The sequence below is a fragment of the Vipera ursinii genome, assembly GCF_947247035.1.
Source record: "Vipera ursinii genome assembly, chromosome: 5".
In the NCBI taxonomy this organism is placed as follows: Eukaryota; Metazoa; Chordata; class Lepidosauria; order Squamata; family Viperidae; genus Vipera; species Vipera ursinii.
The window spans coordinates 91,600,402-91,616,286 of NC_139518.1; the positions used below are offsets into that span (position 1 = coordinate 91,600,402).

General features: G+C 41.5%; 1 protein-coding gene across 14 annotated transcripts in view; it reads right to left on the reverse strand.

Annotated features, from left to right (window-relative positions):
• Nucleotides 1–15,885, reverse strand: part of CAMK2G (calcium/calmodulin dependent protein kinase II gamma) — a 180,964-nt gene that overhangs the window by 17,728 nt on the left and 147,351 nt on the right. For 6 of the 14 annotated variants that reach the window (XR_014492708.1, XM_083364211.1, XM_083364217.1 and 3 more), the window contains 2 exons: nucleotides 12,022–12,054; nucleotides 717–785 (listed from right to left, as the gene is read on the reverse strand). The exons of 4 other annotated variants lie outside the window; for them this stretch is intronic. Coding sequence is in view for 9 of the 10 variants with exons in the window: in XM_083364211.1 (XP_083220337.1) it covers nucleotides 717–785; nucleotides 12,022–12,054 (102 nt within the window). In the remaining variant the exon portion in view is untranslated. The remainder of the gene's footprint in view (nucleotides 1–716; nucleotides 786–12,021; nucleotides 12,055–15,885) is intronic. 4 more of the 14 variants (XM_083364212.1, XM_083364218.1, XM_083364221.1 and 1 more) reach the window with 1 other exon arrangement.

The window sequence follows — 15,885 nt, forward strand, 5'->3', positions numbered from 1 at the left end:
TGAGTTGCCAAGATGGGATGACTTCAATACAAAGAGAAGAAGATAAATAAGCAACTTACAAGCAACTCTTTTAAAGCCAGTGCAATCTGAGACACACCATGTATGTGGGAATTCAAATTATGAAATATCCCAAGAGGGGGGAAAAGCATTACAGAGAATGAAAAGCAATTATCCAGTCTCTAAGAATCCCACTAAGTTCATATGCTGGCCCTCATTCCTGAATTGTTATGGAGAGGCTTGTCCTTATCCAGTTTTGTTCCCCAGGAGCCTTCAGATGCCTTCTTGTCAGCAGTATGACTCAGTGCCATAATGCTCTCACATTTCCGCATCAGATACTGCATAAGGCTATCACTCAGTTTTTTAAGGACAACAGCAAAAGGGCCTTTCCACTGCCTTATGGAATGGGTGGCCCTTGGCGAGAGTATTAGTGAGGAGCAGCGAAAAACCCTGTGCAAATCGGACCACAGAAGAGTTTTCCATTCCTTCCTTCCTTGGAGACTGGATGCTGATGGCCACTCTGCTACAGCCTCCTTCGGTCTGCTGGACCCACATACAGACGCCAGAGCACTTTGCACTTCCAACTGGCAAGGAAGCTGGGATAATGTTTGGGAGTGCAGACAGAACTAAGCCAAAACAAAAGAGCAAAACAGGCAGCATTCTGGCCAAGGGTAAGACCAAAAAGGAAGCAAGGAGAAAGAAATGGTTGGGAAAGATACCATGGACATCTGCACTGGGGGCGTTTCTTTTGCTGGGCTTACTACACTGGCTTTGTTGTTGGTCTGTGGCTAAGACAGAAAAACAGATGGTTTAGTTTTAGCTCTGCCCCCTTGGGCAGTAATCATAACAACATGACATTTATTGCTAAAAATTAGTTCAGTCCCTTCCCAAATCAACCCTATGAGAGAAGAGAGCTTGAGGACGATAACAAGCACTACTTTATTTATCACCTCCCACAGACAATGCCAGAAAGTTAGACAGGATGGGCAAAACGAGGAGATGGAAAATGACAGTTGGCCCAAAGTGTATGGAGGAAAATGAGTGGCCCAGACAGATTCTTAAATCAACCAATGGGTGGAGAATTTAAGAAAAGAGAACATATTTAGATGAAGCGCAGTCAGCTGGGTAGATCCAGATGTGCATTTTGTAAGAAGCAATCCCTCCTGTGGGTCTCTTCTCATTCAAGATGTGTAGGAAAGTAGCACACGCTACCCTGGACAAGCATCCTACTTAGAAATTAGCAAGTGAGCCAAGGCACCTTTAGGTCCACCTGTAGAACTTAATAGTGAAAAGGGAGGTTTCATTGCTGAGAGTTACAGAACAAATTTGTTTTGCACTGGCCCTTAACAATGGCCCTTAAAAAGAGCCTTGGTGGAGCAGTGGGCTAATGCCTCCTTAAGTAACACCAGCTGCCTGCAATTATTGCAGGTTCGCATCCCACCAGGCTCAAGGTTGACTCAGCCTTCCATCCTTCCGAGGTAGGTAAAATGAGGACCCAGATTGTTGGGGGCAATAAGCTGACTTTGTAATAATGCCACTTGGGGTGTGTGTGAAAGCCCTAATAAGCAGGCATATACATGGAATGAAGGCTACTGCTAAGCTTGTAAGCCGCCCTGAGTCTTCGGAGAAGGGCGGGATATAAATGCAATAAAAATAAATAAAAATAAAAATAAAATGTCTAAAAGCCTGTTTTATTCAATCTAGCCCCATCGAGGGCTGGATTACCCAAGAGTCACAAACAGTTCCTTACAATACCTATAATAAATGCATGACAAAATAGCACCTTCTAAGTAAATTGTAACAAGCAAAAAGGCGCCTGGACATAGAACTCCCACATCATGCTTTTTTGGGTGGGGTGGGGTGGGGTGACTGTGACAGAATCAAAGTTCTTCCAGATCTTTTCTGCAACTGTACATTTCAGCAGGCAGCAAGCCCAACTCCCCATTTTAAAGGTTTTCATATACAGCGACATAAAAAAATAGTAGTTATTAATTTCGAGCAGTGCTGTGAATAGTAATAACACAAAATGATGCCCTCTATAGATAGTCCTCACTTAAACAACCCTAATTAGGACCAGAATTTCCACCCCAGAGGAAATGGTCATTAGGCAAAACGTCATGTGGCCACACTGCTTAACAACAGCAGTTCCCCTAGTCCTCACTGTGGTTGTTGGCGAGGTCTTTGTGCCTGCTTCTCCTTACCTACACAAACTGATGCCTCAATCCCGTGGCCTCCTCCTCAGCCGGGCCCACCAAGTTCCCTTCCCCTAACAAGGATCTACCGCTTTGCTGATCAGTGGGCGGGGCAGTAGAAGTGTACTCTATAGTTGTGTATTCAGGTGGGCTACCAAGCACCTGCATTTTGATTATGAGGGCACTACAATGGCCACAACTTCAAGGACTAGCCATAACTAACATTTGTTCAACACCGTCATAATTTTGAATGGTCACTAAACAAATGATTGTTAAGCAAGAACTACCTATAGAAAATCCACACATTTGTTGCTTCAGTATTATGAAAGGAACGTGGAGGACAGAGGATCTGTGGGATCTGACCTCTCAAATTGCTGCTAAGAATTTGCAAGCATTCCATAATAGCTGCCTCCCCTTGCAGAACCAAACCCAGGCTTTTTTCCTCGAATTAGCTCCTTGGAATTGGTCTAAAAATGAACTCTGCATGGATATCAAGCCAGCCCTCCCTCAAATAAGTCTGAGAAAACCAGTCGTTCAGTCAAGGATACCACACTGGGTCCATGCCTCCCTCCTTAATGAATCATGCCTCAATGCTCCCAAGTGACTCCTGGTATCTCGTTCAGCCTTCCTAGCCAAGACTGTGTCAGTTCACCCCAAAAGGAGCCACCACTGAAGGAAGCCCTTGAGAGAAGTTTTGAAGGGCTGTTATGGAGAGCAGGGACACCCTTGTTCTTTTTCTACACATACTGAGAATATCTGAGAGATTTTTAAAAACTACTGCTGGTTTTATTGTAGTTTGTGTTAAGACAAAAGACCTGGAGATAGAAACGAGGAAAAGGAAATAGCTTGGGAACGGGTTCTAAGGTCACAACTAGATTGCAACCTACTAGTAGGTTGCTAGCTGGTTTCCCTTCCTTTTAGGCTGAATTCTAACCAAGGAAGTAAAAGTGATAGTGAGTCCTGTTCCCCAATACAGGATGATTACTGGTAAATCATCACAGAATGAGATCAAAGAAAAGAATTCACCCTTATGTGGTGATTCCATAATATAGCAGGCCAATAATGGAGGATAATCAAAAGTAGTGATGATGGTGGATTGGCCCTGAGGTACAGAAATGTCAGTTTGTTGACCAAATGCTCCATCCAACAATTTGCTGGTTCTAAATATTTTTTTAAAAAAATTGTTGTCTATTGTTACTTTCTCTTCATCTCAAAATACAGTCCTACTACTACAGCCTGTTATTGCAATGGCTGCTATATTCTAATAAAAATGACAGCGCTTAGGAAGAATATCTAGGGCAACAGTATGCACATGCGTGTGCTTGAATACGTTCACAAATTTATACTATTTTTAAATGTTTTTACCACTATTACCTATTCTGGAATGCGTCACAACTTCCTTCTCAAAAAGCCTGCTTTACCACCTGTGGGCTTGAACACAATCCCTTCTGAGTATGAGGTCCCAGAGAAAGACCAGGGACTGGGTATGAGTCGATATCTTAGGCAACAGCACTACCCCTCTTAAAAAGGCCATTCCTTGACCCAGTCATCCTGGACTACTATATCTATTAAAATCCATTGTTACATTGATAATGTTTTTATAATTTGCTTCAATGACAGCGTCATGGTTCCGACAGACGAAACTCTGCAAAAGAACTTCAAGGCATTGTTTACCTTAACAAATCTTTTATTTGAGAAACAAAGTATCGGCACTACATAGTTGAAGCCAAAAACTGAATCCCATCCCACCCACCCCCCATGGCCTGGGCACAAAGTAGCAAAGCACAATTCCCTCCTCCAATTAACAGTCATAAATCACATTCCCCAATTAGCTTGAAGCAAGCCCGCCAAATCTTTATCAACTCTGGGGCAATAGCCTTGGATTCCCACAGCTGAGTTATGATTGTTATGACTAACTGGACTCTCATTCACACCCCCCCTCCCAGCATCAACTAACTCTAAAAGCAAAAGAGGAAAATGGCTGCATTTCCATCTGTTGTCAAAGCAAGAACATCTGATGTTAGCAGCATTGACAGACAGCTTTAATATATTTTAATATTTCAAATATTTGGAGGGGAGAGTTAGCACAATCGGACTGAACAAAGCTATTTTTTCTGCAAGTTATATTAACATCTACTGATCATGCAACAATCTATTAACTGAGGCAGATGATTCACTGACACAGGTCACTTTTGAAGGCCTATAGATATAAGAGAGATTTGATTGGACATTGACTACAGATAGCTGTATTCAGCTTCTTGTGAAAATATCCCCTGCGACTCTGCTGAAATGGTAAATGATAATGCATCAGTTGTCTTTGGAACGTCTGCAGAAATGTACGCTAGCAAACTGCATAATTTTAATAGTATTTTTAAGAGTTTTGTTTCATAAACTCAAAGTTCTAGCTTTGTTTCACACAAATTCAAATGTAATTATTAAAAGCAAATGGCATTTTTATTTTTCCCCAACATTAACCGTGAATAAGGATGAAATTCATATAAGTTCATTTATCACTTTTAGAAGCTGTGGCATCACAGTGTCAGAATTCCTGGCACAGACATACAAAGGAGATCCAATTTTTCTGCCTGCATTCAGGGCAACCTTTGAAGTATGGGAGGGACCGAAGGGAAATAGAAGAGAATGAGCCACGTAGCAAGTTTTCGTATGATGAGTGAGCTACGTTGCATACTTCCAAACTGGTCTAAAGGAGTCAGAATGAAGGAAGGAAAGAATGTGTCCAGCATCCTATATCCCTTGATGCTCTATCCAAAATAAAATGCTGCAATCTAACCTAGCATCTCTTGTCCTTAGCTGACTTGGCTAGAAGGCCCCCTCTTCCTTCTCTAACCTAGATAAAGAAACATCTTTCATTTCTTGGCTTAAAGTGTTGGGAAATCAAATGTAAAAAAGAAAAAAAAATCAAAGTAAGCTTGGATGTTTAAAAAGCATGATTGCATGCAAAACAGTGTTTAAGAAGTCTCTATTCTGCATTGGTCCCACTGTACCTACAAAACAGTGAGTCGAGTCCAGATGGGAGATATTAAGATGATAAGGAGCTTGAAAGAAAAACTTACAAGGAATGATTGGAAATGTTGAGTACCTTAGGTGCGTTTACCTGGAGAAACCTAACTGGCTTTGCACCATATCAAGAACTATGGATATCTACATGGATGTCAGCCCTGCTGTTTCCAGAGCATTTTCCTCCCTCATAAACCTGCATGAATTGAAATGTGGGATCCAATTAAGTTTAACATTAGGTAACAGTCTTAAATATTAGTAAAAGAAGACAGCACGAATGCTTACATTAGTACTCCATCCAAATCACATAAAAGAAAATATTTATATGTTGGTTAGAGCAGAAATGTGGCGGGACAGCCATCTGTCCATCTTTGGAGCAACTCTCAGATACCCATCAAACAGTGGCAGACAAGAAGAGAAATCAATCTCAAGGCGAGTAACAGGTTTAGATAGTCTTTGACTTGCAACCATTCATTTAGTGACCGTTTAAAGTTAAAACATCACTGAAAAAAGTGACCTATGACTGCTGCGGCATCCCCGTGGTCATGTGATCAAAATTCAGATGCTTGGTAACTGACTCATATTTATGATGGCTGCAGTGTCCTGGGGTCATGTGATCATCTTTTGTGACTTTCTGACAAGCGAAGTCAAGGGGGAAGCCAGATTTGTTTCTAACTTAACAACTGCAGTGATTCACTGAACAACAGTGGCAAGCAAGGTCATAAAATGGAGGGAAACTCATTTTACAACTGTGTTGCTTAGCAACAGAAATTTGGGGCTCAATTGTGGTTGTAAGTCAAGGACTACCTGTACAGCAAATGGAAACATGAATGTTAGGCAGTAATGCCAACAGCACAGGGATGAAATGGATCCCTCTCTCATTGTAAGGAAAGTCCGAGAATCCATTTACCATCCTCATCCTACTGATATTTTTACCATTGGGCACAAAACTGATGCCTGACTGCTTTATATCCTAGTTTGTGAAAGATATGTAATTTACAAGACTGTATCTTTAATTTAAATGGGACACGGTGGCTCAGTGGGTTAGGACGCTGAGCTTGTCGATCAGATGGTCAGCAGTTTGGCAGGTCGAATCCCGAGTGCCGCGTAACAGTGTGAGCGCCTGTTACTCGTCCCAGCTTCTGCCAACCTAGCAGTTCGAAAGCACGTAAAAAATGCAAGTAGAAAAATAGGGACCACTACGGTGGGAAGGTAACAGCATTCCGTGCACCTTTGGTGTCTAGTCATGCCGGCCACATGACCACGGAGACGTCCTTGGACAAGTGCTGGCTCTTCGACTTTGAAACGGAGATGAGCACTGGCTCCTAGAGTTGGAAACAACTAGCAAGCATGTGTGGGAGAACCTTTACCCTTTACCTTTTTATCTTTAATTTAAACCTCCTGGTAGAAAGCAATAGCTGTCAGAAAGATCAAGATCTTTAAGCGGTTTCTGGCCACGATTTCTGTTAGTACTAAAAAGTTTCTTTTCAGGAAACCTGTGGCCAAGAAGATTAAACGTATTTTATTCAGATCCTATTTAAAGTGCAACCTGGTGCTTTATTATGTAGAGACAATAGCTACGACTCTAGTGACAGATCTCTAGATGATTTGCAATAGATTGGCAAATTATTCTGTCACCCAAATGTTTAACAGAAAAAGTAGATTTCAACTTACCCAAATATGTAACGAACAGCTTGTCAAAACCTTTTGAGAGTTCCGGTCAGAATGGCTATGAATTCTATTCATTTCTGGCACTCTAAACAAATTCCTGGACATAGAATTCTTTTCATCTAAATGCATGCCTTTTCTGCCTTCAAGGTTTTAGTTGAAACATAAAGTAGACAGCGCAAGTGTGAAGTGTGATTATCCCTGTGTGAAGCTAGTAGAACAACTTAACTTAATTAATCTTAATGCCTAAGCATTTTTAACCCTTAAAGCCTGCAGTGCTCACCTGCATCAACTCATAAAGGTCTCTCAAATGCACTTTATTGGTGAGCTGTCACTAAAAGATTAGAAATATGGCCAGGACTGCATCTGAACAGCTCAACTATTAAAGCTGATGCCACTATGACTCACTGCTATCAGATGGAATAAATCTTACAGAATGTGATAGAAGACACTTTTGTGGGGTCCTCAATACACTCTGAGCTTGGTTGTTTTCTTGCAGACATTTCACTACAAAACTAGGTAGCATGATGTAAGGTACTGTCCACAATACAATATACTTTTGGTGGCTGCATTTCTACCAAGACTGCACTATCACTGTGAGTCAAGAATTATGTGTCACCAATATTTATGTCATTTGTTCTCTATTCCACTGTCCTGTTAGAAAGATCTGGTAGGAAAGGATGTAAGATTCTGCCTTGTGAAGTATGTTTATCATGGGCAGTTTCTAACAATATGACCAGATTTAGTTAGTGTCAATAAAAAGAACACAAAATACTGCCCATTTTCTCTGTCAATCATTTAGCAAAACAAACCATTAACAAACCTTGACGAAGAAAAGGCACATGAATGCAGTTCAGGATAGTACCACCTCTCTATAAACAGATGGGGAGTAAATGCTCTGTAGATGATCCAGGCTTGGGCTATAATCATCATCATTATCCCCCCTGCTCAGGCGGGAAACCCTATACCATTTCAGACAAATGGCTGTCCAATCTCTTCTTAAAAACTTCCAGTATTGGAGCATTCACAACTTCTGGAGGCAGGTTGTTCCACTGGTTAATTGTTCTAACTGTCAGGAAGTTTCTCTTAGTTCTAGGCTGCTTCTCTCCTTGATTAGTTTCCACCCATTCCTTCTTATCATGCCTTCAGGTGCCTTGGAGAATAGCTTGACTCCCTCTTCTTTGTGGCAGCCCCTGAGATATTGGAACATTTGCCTATAGTGAACACATACTGCCTTCAAATCTTGCCCTGAAATGCCATGTTCAATTTTGTTGTTCAATTAGAATCCCCTGCCAGATATAGAAAATCATCTGCTTTAATTTTTAGTTTTGCTGAGGCCCAGAGTCACAGGCTTATGTGATGAAAGACTATATAAATTAGATAAAAGGGAAAAAAATAAAAAGACTTAGTCCCTGAAACACAAGTTGCTGGGAGGCCATACACCTGTTTATTAGCTACAAGTTACAAATATGGTTAGTAATCTTTTGTTTTGTTTTGAAAAAAAAGGAGCAGAATCCTCTAATGTCCCAAAAGGAACCCACATTCAGTTCTGGAATTCTTTTACGAAGGAATTACATATATAGACAAGAGCTGAGCTGATTATGCATTGGACCAAGGAGTAAGAAGGACATAGCAAATAATCTCTTCGCCAACTATTAATGGAATATGGGCCACCACATGATATCTTTAATGCATATTTTGGAGCCACTGATTGAGATCCAGTCTTTCAGATTTGGAGAACAACCTAGATGTTCTACTGCTGATGGCTGTAGAACAAATGCTAAAACCAAAGCAGGTGTATTCCTTTGGAAAGTGCCAATAAGAGGTGAAGGATGAAAGATAAGATGTCAAGTTTTTTGCTATTCACCTTGATCAAAGGTAAGTCTGCACACTCAAAGAGCTCATTCAGCCATTTAAACCTGGAAATAAAAACAGCAACCATTTCTCCCTTTGCTAGTTGCATGTGTTTAGATGTTACTGGCTGCGCTGGACTCTGGAAGGACTACTGTGACTTGATTTTGTGGCCTTATTTCTTGAATAACAGTTATCATTTAATTGCTATATAACTCATGCTATATAACTAGGCATTAAAAACTGACAAAAGGCAGCAAGTGTAGTATAATATTAAATAGTTCAGTTAAGATGGGACTCACAATACAATACTAGGGAAGAAGAATACAACCAAAATTCAAATTTTGGTAGCATTTCTGAAATTAATAATTTTACTAAAGGCATAAGCAGCTCATAAAAATTGTTAGCCTGAAAATGAGCTACCAGACTCTTTCCTAATGAAATAGTTTGCATTCTAATGCTCTAGCTCTCATTTTTAACTTTATAATACTAATTCCTTTAAAATGGTGTGTGTTTTCATTCTTGAATTCGCCTTTATTTATTTATTTATTGATGGGATTTATATCCCGCCCTATCTCCCGAAGGACTCAGGGCGGCTAACAATAAAACATATAATAAGTACATAAATCAAGATAAAATGAAATTGAGAACATCAGTGCAATAAAAAATTAGAGAATTTAAAAATGAATTAAAAATACTAAATATAAATTAATTAAAATGCCTGTCAGTCTAGGTCAGCTTGGTGGAACAGGTGTGTTTTGAGGCCGCGGCGAAAGGATTGGAGGTTTTGGGCTATCCAAAGCTCAGGGGGGAGCTGATTCCATAGGGTTGGTGCTCCCACAGAGAAGGCCCTCCCCCTGGGGGTCGCCAGCCGACATTGCCTAGCTGACGGTACCCTGAGGAGGCCTTCTCTGTGTGAGCGTACTGGACGATGGGAATTTGTTCCCGGCAGCAGATGGTCCTGCAAGTATCCCGGACCTAAGCCATGTAGGGCTTTAAAGGTAAGTACCAGCACCTTAAATCTCACCCGGAGGGCAACTGGTAGCCAATGCAGCTCACGCAGGAGGGGTGTAATATGGGAGTATCGGGGAGCTCCCATCACAACCCGTGCAGCTGCATTCTGCACCAGCTGAAGCCTCCGGGTGGTCTTCAAGGGCAGCCCCATGTAGAGAGCATTACAGTAATCAATACGGGAGGTAACGAGTGCGTGGGTGACTGTACGTAGGGCATCTCGGTCCAAAAAGGGGCGCAATTGGTATATAAGACGAATCTGTGCAAATGCCCCCCTAGCCACGGTTCCAATGTGATCTTCAAAACTGAGTTGTGAATCTAGGAGGATGCCCAGATTGCGTGCTTTATCAATGGGAGGTAACATCTCTCCTCCTATAGTCAGAGATGGAACCTCTTGGACTAAACGAGATGACGGTATGTACAGCCACTCAGTCTTGGCCGGGTTGAGTCGAAGCCTGTTTTCTCCCATCCAAATCTGTACCGCTTCCAGACAACGGGACATCACATCAAGGGCATCACTGGGTTGGTTCGGGGTGGAGATGAATAGCTGGGTATCATCAGCATATTGATGATATTTCACCCCGAAGCTACGGATGATCTCTCCCAGCGGCTTCATATAGATGTTGAACAGGAGGGGCGAGAGCACCGAACCCTGAGGCACTCCACAATTAAGAGGCCTAGGGCTTGACCTCTGCCCTCCTGCCAACACCGTCTGCGAACGGTCCGAGAGGTAGGAGGAGAACCAACGCAGAACGGTGCCTCCCACTCCCAGCCCCTCAAGACGACGCAGTAAGATACCATGGTCGATGGTATCAAAAGCCGCTGATAGATCTAATAGGACCAGGACAGAAGAATAACCTCTATCTCGGGCCCGCCAGAGATCATTCACCAGCGCGACCAATGCCGTCTCCGTGCTGTGCCCTGGTCTGAAACCCGATTGGTACGGATCTAGATATTCTGGCCTTTAGCCAGATTTTTTTTTCTATTCCAATGTTGAGAGAGAGAGAAATTATCAGCACTTCTTAGAGTAAAGACATCCAGGATTTCAGGGTCTTAAAGCCATTCTCAAGGACTGAATCTCTAAAGCAGGGGTGTGAAACTGCTGGCCCATGGGCTGTTTGTAGAGGCCGTGCCCACCTCAGCTCCGGCAATGTGAAAAGTCATGATACATCGCGACATATCACGTGACGTGGTGAGTTTAACACCCATGCTCTAAAATAAAAGCCAATCAGGAATTATAATATTGTCCCGTCTTGCCTTTGTGCTAGGAGGGTGTCCAGATAAGTGCTAACCCAACATGTCATTTATGGTTCAAATTCAGGTACTGTCATATCAGACATATCTGATGTTTCTGATATATCAGACAGGTGCATAAGGGGAAAAAAGGAAGATTAAAATAATCATGTAACAAAATCACACACAAAAAAATCTGTATCTGTTAAAGGTACTTTGCTTTGCCATTACTAAGTACAGCTGGATGAATAATGATTTTCTCTTGAAATAGTCCAGTGTTTGATGTGGCTTGCTTTTAAAATACTTGCTATCTGCAAGGATCCAAAATAGTCAACTAGCACAAGGCACAATGTTGATTTCATTCAAGCTGAGCCTCAAAGAGATGAGGGCTTCAGCATCACAAACGACATGAAGGATTTGTCTCTTCACATCTGATTGTATTACTTATCCAACACATTCCAGGGAAAATACACATTCATATATAGAAAAAATGAATGGGAAGAATGATGAGCTCTGATTAATGCCAACTAATGTTGGCATTAATGCCAACCTTGTAATTTTGAAATTTGAAGGGAAAGAAGAAAAGAGATATGAGAATGGTTGAATTCCACAAGATGTTTGCTTAAAATTCTTTGAAGAGTAGTGGAATGGTAGCTGCAAGCTTCCAATAGTGCTACACCCACATACCAAAAACGACTGTTCAAACTGGAGCAGGGCTATTTATCAATAAGGATTTTTCTACAAGCACTGCCCATTACAGGATTTCTGCAACAAAACAGCCAAGATTCCATGCCCCTGGGAGGAGTCTAGAGACCATGGCTTCTTGACCCCAAAGAGCAAATAGCGTAATAGCATGTGGAAGACTGTTTCTTACTCAGTGCCCACTTTTTGTGGGAACATGAGCTTTTTGAAGTGCAAGATGTCTCTCCATTCAACCAACCACCTCCCCTTGCCCAGACATGCTATGTGAGGTGATGAGCACAAGCTGGACGTGCATGGCATGAGAATGGTGGTTAAACAGGTTTACAGGCAGTTCATGGGAGGAGCTCACCATCAAATGTACGCTGGAGCTTGACTTCCTTTTCTGGGCACACCATTGAAAGGAGGAAAGAGAAGGAAAGAAGAGATGAGAAGAGAAGCAAAGAAAATGTTGGCATTATGCATCAGCAGAGCTCTGCTGCCAATCACGTTCCTTTAAGAAAGGAACTGAACGCCACCAATAAATGAGCTCATGAAAGCCAGCAGTTATTATAATAGTACTAGAAACCCGGATATAGAAAATTCCAAGCAGAACAAAATGGCAAACGATGTAGCCAGTGTGACGCAGGAGAGACTGAAACCAGAGGACCATTCTTTTTCAAATTGTGCCCAATTGTGGGTAGAGTTGTTTACCTACAAATTATTAAGATGACACAATGTCCATCAAAAAGTATTTTATTCAACATCTACCTATAAGCATGTTTTTATTGTACACAAATCTTTTGACCTACGGAATTTTGAATCTTCTACTTTCAAGTGACTAGTTCCTGACAGGTAAACAGCAATCATGCATGTTCTCATTCAAATGAAGTTGTTTCATTACTACAATAATTGAGAAGGTGTCTGTAATGATAAATGGTTTTGTTTTATAATTCCAAGATAAGCCCAATCCTATACACACGAGACCATGTGCAAAAGATCCATTCAGCATTTTACATTTAGCCACTCCTCTTCAGTAATAAAATAGTTATTGCTAATTTTAACTAATTTTATTGATCAGATAGTTGAGGTGTGAAGTAAATACACTATTGTAGTAATGGGGGACTTTAACTATCCTGACATCAACTGTAAAACAAATTCCACAGTGAGTTTCTGATGTGCCTAGTTGACAACTTTGACACCCAATGGGTTGACGTGGGAACTAAAAGATCAGCTATACTGGACTTAATCCTAACTCCTTCAGATGAAATGACTGAAGGAGTAAATGTAGGAACTTTGGAGGAAAGTGACCATGTCCTATTAGAATAGGCACTGGCAATTGAACAAAGTTAGACTAGTGTTTTAAACTTCAAAGGAGCTCACTTCAACAAACAAAGACAAAGATTAGGAAGGATTCCATGGATGAAAATCCTAGAAGGAAAAACAGATCCAGGTGCAGGGGAAACTCTGAAAAAAAATACTAAAAGCCCAAACAAAACAATACCACAGAGAAAGAAAAGACACCAGATGAGATCAGCATGATTGCACAAAGAGCTCTCTGACAAACTGAGGGGTAAGAAGGACAAGTATAAAAAATGGAAATGGAGACATATAACTAAAACAAAATACCAGCAAATAGCCTGAATTTGCAGAGATGCAGTCGGGAAGGCTAAGGTTCAGAATGAACTAAGACTTACAACACATGCTGAAAATAACAAAAAAAGTTATTTCAATATGTAAGGAACAAGAAAAATTTAAGGAAATGATGTCCACTAGCTGGCAAGAAGTTGATGGGCAGGAGAGAGAAAGCGGATCTGCTTAATTCCTTCTTTGTCTCTGTCTTTACGCAAAAGAAAAAAAATCGCCCAACCTATCGAAAGCAATACAGTGGGAGACAGAACAGGCACACAAATCAAAATAGATAACAAACTGATAAAAAACCACCTATCCACTATGACAAATTCAAAACACTGGGATCAGATAGTTTATAACCCAGGGTATTGAAAAAGCTGGAACATGTGATCTCAGAACCACTGTACAAATTCTTTCAGGGCTCCTGAACCAAGGGGGAACTGCAGGACTGGAAAAGATCTATTATGATTCCAATCCTCAAGATGGAGGAAAATGGATCCAGCTTACCATCAATACCTGCGAAAATCCTAGAAAAGATAATCAAGCTGCAAACCTGTGAGCACCTAGAAATGAACAAAACAATCACTAGAAACCAACGTGAGTTTGTTAAAAACAGATCATGCTTTTTTTGATAAAGTAAGTAAATTAATGGATAAGAGAAATGCTATGAATATGGTTTACTTGGACTTCAGTAAGGCATTTGACAAAGTAAACCACAGCCTACTTTTTGGTAAGATAGAACAATGTGGGATAGATAGTGCCACCATCAGATGGATTCGCAACTGACTGACCAACTGCACTTAGCGTGTAGTCCTTAATGCAGGGGTGTCAAACTGCCAGCCTGCGGGCCAGACACGTCATCCGGAAGCCGCGCCCACCCCATTGCCAGCAATGGCAAAACCGTCCCGATACGTTTCTGCCTTAATGGAACTACATTTACATGGAGGGAAGCATGCAGTGAGGTATCTCGAGGTTCTCTCTTGGGCCCGGTGATGTTCAACATCTTCGTAAATAACCTAGATGAGGGGATGGAAGAGGAACTTATCAAATTTGCATCTTGACAGACTTGAGCATTAGGTCCTATCCAACAAAATGCAGTTTAGTTGGAGAAAAGTATTATCCTGCACTTAAGGCAGGAAAAACCAAATGCATCGGTGTAGAATAGACGGCACCTAGCTCAACAGTAGTAAATGTGAGAGGGATCTAAATGTCATAGTGGACCACCACTGACGTATGAACCAGAAGTGTGCTGCAGCTGATAAAAAGACCCAATGCAGTGCTAGGTTGCATCAACAGAGAAGATCACTAGTGAGGCCACACTAGGAAAACTGCTTCTAGTTCTGGTTGCCATGATGCAAAAAAGACACTGAAAGCCTAGAAATGAGTGCAGAGAAGAGCAACACAGATGATAAGGAATCTAGAGGCTAAATCATATGATGAACAATTGAGAGAACTAGGTAGATCTAGCCTAATGAAGAGAAGGATTAGGGGTGACATGGTTTATTTATTTATTTTTATTGATTATCTTTTTATGCCATTCATGTCCCCTATAAGGTGACCCATGATAGCTGTCTTCCGGTACTAGAGCGGTTGTCATAAGGAGGAGGTGATCCACTTATTCTCCAAAGAACCTTAGGGCAGGACAAGAAGCAATGGGTAGAAGCTCATCAGAGGACGATCCAACCTGGAACTAAGGAGAAACTTTCTGATACTGTGAATAATAATCAGTGAAACAGCTTGCCTCTCAGAGTTGTGGGTGCCCCACTGCAGGAGGTTTTCAAGGAAAGATTGAACAATCATTTGTCTGGGCTTCAGTTAGATCTCCTGCTTTGAATTAGACTAGAAGACCTCCAAGGCCCCTTCCAGCCCTGTGATTCTGTGACTCTATTCTCTGTAATGCTTGCATAGAAAAACAAATACTTATGAAAGATAACTGCAAGCAGGGGCCAGACAGGACTGATCAGATGGCATATATGCCCAACAAGGAGACACCGGGTATGAGTGAAAAAATACACGGAATAGACATTTGATAAAGCTAGATTTTATGAACTTCTCTCTTTCTTGTCCTATGTGAGAAATCAGGGAGAAAAACAGGAGAAATATCAATATGGCAGAGAAAAAAGAAAGATCATTCCTTAAGAACTGTGGAGAGACAGAAATTACTCCACAATGATGCAAACAAGGGAGATGATGTTTCCTTCCCTAAATCTGCCCTGCCCCATATTTATTCAAGGTCCAAGTTATGGCTTCGTCCAGGGGTAGGCAACCTTGGCTCTTTTATGACTCGTGGACTTCAACTCCCAGAATTCCTGAGCCAGCCTGGCTCAGCATAGAAACCTCTCCCTTTCCCCTCACCATGGCTGGCTCAGGAACTCTGGGAGTTGAAGTCCACGAGTCATAAAAGAGCCAAGGTTGCCTACCCCTGGCTTAGTTCATTCACCAATCATGGCGCTTTTCCTTTTTCAGAATCCACTAAAACCTATACCTGCAACATTTTGCCAATTTTGCTTCTAAGAAATCCTATTATATACCTATTTGCACCCCCATTTCCACTTCCACCACATAATCCGAGATAACTTCCTTTCCCTGTTGCCCCGTATTAAGC